Source organism: Otolemur garnettii, unplaced genomic scaffold (assembly GCF_000181295.1).
Source record: "Otolemur garnettii isolate 467f Iridium unplaced genomic scaffold, OtoGar3 scaffold00021, whole genome shotgun sequence".
Classification (NCBI taxonomy): domain Eukaryota; kingdom Metazoa; phylum Chordata; class Mammalia; order Primates; family Galagidae; genus Otolemur; species Otolemur garnettii.
Window position 1 is genome coordinate 16536049 of NW_003852416.1, and position 4202 is coordinate 16540250.

Below are 4202 nucleotides of genomic sequence, written 5' to 3' on the forward strand. Positions count from 1 at the left end.
GACAGGTTGAATTGACAGGACTAAGAAAGGCATCATGGTGCCCCGAGCTCTAGGAGCTGGACCTACAGAAGTGTGGAGGTCTGCTATGTCACAGCACTCAGGGAAAAGGGGAGAGGGGACTGTTAGGGGGTACGTATGGAGAAGTTCTTTTATGCATATTTCATGGTACTTCCTGCCATAGCAACAAAACCACTGAATCAGGGAAAAATCTGACTGTACTATTAGATTTCAAAGAAGTCTGCACCCCTCATCCACTCACTACTTCCACTTCATGCAAGAACGAAAGATCACTATTATCTATCCAAATATAGCCTAACAAGAGGTGGGCCAGAATACAGCATAGTTTTATAACAAAACACTTTTTGAAAAAATTTATGTAACTTTAACACACTCACTGCCACACTAGGAGAAAAAAATTTTTTTCTTAGGGCCACAGTGTTTTATTAGGTCTAGACAGGTCAAGAGACATGTAAGTCTATCTGCTTCACAAGGCCCTGGGCGCAAAACAAGCCTAAGTTAAATACAACTCAGAGGGCAGTTAATGTGTTAAGTATTACAAAGAATGCTTCACCTCTACATATGTGTCATTATGTAGTCTTGCACCCATATGAATATGGTCATATTTGAAAAAGAACTCAAGCACAACACTGTATCCGAAAGACAGTTTTAAGGGAGATGCAAGAGCAGATAAGAACCCTACCCGGAGCCTCCACCATGCCACTCTGAGCTTCTCTCCTTGAGTCAATACTCTGAATGTCAAGTTGAAAGGAAAAGAATCAAATATTCAGACCAAATTAATTAGGTGCCACAAACTATTTAGCACACAGGGTATCACTGAAAAAATATCCACTGCCTTAAGTATTCATTTTTTAAAAGTTCACAAAATGAAAATGTCAGAGAAAGTGGCTATGAGAACCCTCCTCCCCACTCCCGCTTTAAAATACATCGTTAAATACACTGGGCAACATTATACTGTCATTTTTATCGTAACAATATAAACAATTTCCATTATCCTGAATATTATTTTATAAAGATATATATTTTTAAAGGCTTTAAAAACATTTTTCAACCCAGCATTTGAGAATAAAGCATTAAAAGAGTTTTTTGTATACAGTAACACATTCATGTGCTAAGTGTATGAATTTACAACAATACATAATATATATATGTATATATATTTATATAAAAACAAACTTGGCCAGAAGTTAAGGCTACCTACAAAGTTGTCCAAGTAAATTATGCTTGTCAAAACAATTACAAAATGAAAGTCACACATGCATTTTTAAATCATCTAAACCACTGACAAAATAAGGTTCAGCATCCAAAGTTCTCAATTAACTGCAAGAAAAGTGCTACATTTACATTTTCTTAGTATAAATCAGTGTTCCCACAACATTACATTTAATTTTCCACCAGCCTCAAAAGTAATACAACTAAAAATAAACTCTTACAATTTGGTACCTAGCACTCTTAAGAGAGAATAGGTTGTGAATGGCAGGTATCGAGCATCTTTGACAAACTACTGTCTCACTCACCAATGTCCAGCTGGTAATACTGTTTGACCTGACACGGTTGAAATTTTAAGCCTCACAAGGGACTAAGAGCAAACATTTCATTAATAATTACACATATCAGCAACCACAGGATAAAGGTTTGAGGCTTTTCCCACTCAAAGGAAATAACTTAAATATGGAACAAAATAAAACCAAAATATAAGTAGCCTCATTTCAAAACAATGGAAAGTCCATTCTGATGTTTGCCTAAATACTTAAATCCTTTCTAAAAAAAGTATTCTGAACAAATGCTTCCTTTAAAATTAATTTCAGAAAATATATTTATAAATATAACTCAAAGCCTGCAATCTCCTCACAGAGTTTTAAACGAACAGAATGCACTACGATGGAGGGAACTCATTTACCTCATGTATTATTTTAGAAAATTAATGGAGGCAGTTAAATCTATATTACTTTGATTTTGGTGTTTTACATTTCCAATTTGCACATCCAAAAGCTACTTTTTTATTCTTTCCAAACTTTGCACAACATATATTTTAGGATGAAAATTCTCACCAAATGGTAATAGGAGCAAGATTTTAAAAATGATAATGTTTAATGCTAAGGCTGTTATGTCCCTATTGATCAAAAAGAAAATCCTATTTATTTTTATTTTATTTTATTTTTGAGACAGCGTCTCACTGTGTTGCCCCTGGTAGAGTGCTATAGTATCATAGCTCACAGCAACCTTAAACTCGTGGGCTCAAGCAAACTCTCTTGACTCAGCCTCTAGAGTAGCTGAGACTACAGGCACCTGACACAATGCCTGGCTAGTTTTAGAGACAAGGTCTAGCTCTGGCTCAGGCTGGTCTTGAACCTGTAAGCGCAGGCAATCCACACGCCTTGGCCTCCCAGAGTGCTGTGATTACAGGCATGAGCCACCACGCCTGGCCTAAGAAAATCCTATTTTAGACTTGATTAAAATATAGTGTTTTAGGCACTATCTTAATTAAGCTAGCACCCTCAGTTCTTAGCTCATGCTTGAATAGGTAATTATTTTCAACAAACTACTGAAATAATTTTTCTCTTTTAAAAGAGTTTTTTCCTATTTAAATATAAAATATATTTGTTTACTGAATCAATAGAATATTTTGAGCTACTCATAGCTTTTTTATGAGAGCTGATTCACAAAAAGAAAATCATTTTAACCCTCTACAGCAGAGTGTCAACAATAGAATTTAGGCATCACTGAGAAGTTAGGGCAGGTAAAAAGACATTTATTAATACTTAGTGATGTAACAGTTTTTTTAAATAACTTTAAACATTATTTCTCTTAACAGTTTTCAGGTAACAGTGCCTAAGGAATACAACTTTTAAGATAAATATACAAAATCACGTCGGGAATTAGTGCAAGATGCTACTTTGCCAAAATAGCCCAGCATCTGTCTTAGTTCACTTTCCCTTCATCTTTGCGTTAAAAAAAGAAAAAAACCCCAAAAAACAGAAAACAAAAAAACACCTAGAAGGTAAGGCAGGTGATTGTCTTCGTGATCTGTCTGCTATAGACTGTGGCAGAAGATGAAGAGAATAGAATGATGTTGGAAATGCCAAACTCAAGCACGGAATGCTTTCCATTGTTATGATCCGGTGGAATGCAAGCTAGGAATAGGATAGAATTTGGAAATCCGGCTTTGTGTGGATGGGTTAAGGCATTCAGACTCCCCAGTCATTTTAAAGAACACTTCCTGTTCCTGCAGTTTCCTGGCAAACTCTTCCTCCAGTGTCTTGAAAAGAAAGGAAAAATGAAATTGTTATGTGCTGGTATTACAAATAAAATTTATACTGACAGGCAAGATAAAACTACTTGTCCAAAACATGTTCTGTGTGTACTACCCCAAAGAAGATAAGGATACGGCATTTGCACGCCCCTAGTTCAAGTCCAGCTCAGCCATATGAATGAATAATGTGGGTCCATTTCTTTACTTCTTTGTATTAGAGAATCATTTAATTCCTCTACTGTAAAATAGGAAGGAATAGTACCACCTACCTCACTGATTTGCTATGTGAAGATTAAACTTGATAATAATGTACTTAATACATACTATGCATTCCAATAGCTGACACCCACTATTATCTCCCACATGGCACTTACCTCTACTTTTTATTTTAGTTACTGCTTTTCTTCCACACTAGACTATAAGCTGTTTAAAGGTAGGACCTAATTCATATTTACATCTCCATAGTACAGAGCAAATAATAAGCACTTGAAAAATATCTCAGGCATTGTTATGAAATGAACGAATACTTCCCAAATTCATGCATCAAAACTTAATCCCTAATGTGATTAATAGGAGGTGGGGCCTTTGGGAGGTGATTAGGTCTGAGAGTAGAGCCCTCAGAAGTGGGATTAGTGCCCTCATAAGGGCCTGAAGAGAAAGTTCTTTCCTTCTTCCATATGCTGACACAGTGAGAAGTCAGCAGTCTGTAACTAAGAAGAGGGGCCTCACAGAATCTGATCATGCGAGCACCCTGATCTCAGACTCCCCAGCCTCCAGTTTATAGTATTTAGTTATAGGTATCAATGACTCTGTGAACAAGTGATTTAGTGTTAAGTGCTGTTTATCACAAACCAAGTATAGGGAAAGATGGAAGGATACAGAAAGGTTTCTCACAAGAGTTAAAACACAAACTTAATCTTTTTTTTTTTTT

At 36.0% G+C, this 4202-nt stretch overlaps 1 protein-coding gene across 2 annotated transcripts in view; it reads right to left on the reverse strand.

Annotated features, from left to right (window-relative positions):
* Nucleotides 1–2755: 2755 nt before the first annotated feature.
* SLK (STE20 like kinase) overlaps nt 2756–4202 on the reverse strand; it is a 65761-nt gene continuing 64314 nt past the window's right edge. For both annotated transcript variants that reach the window (XM_003787192.3, XM_003787193.3), the window contains one exon: nt 2756–3277. In XM_003787192.3, coding sequence (XP_003787240.1) covers nt 3131–3277 — 147 coding nt within the window. In that variant the 3' untranslated portion in view covers nt 2756–3130. The remainder of the gene's footprint in view (nt 3278–4202) is intronic.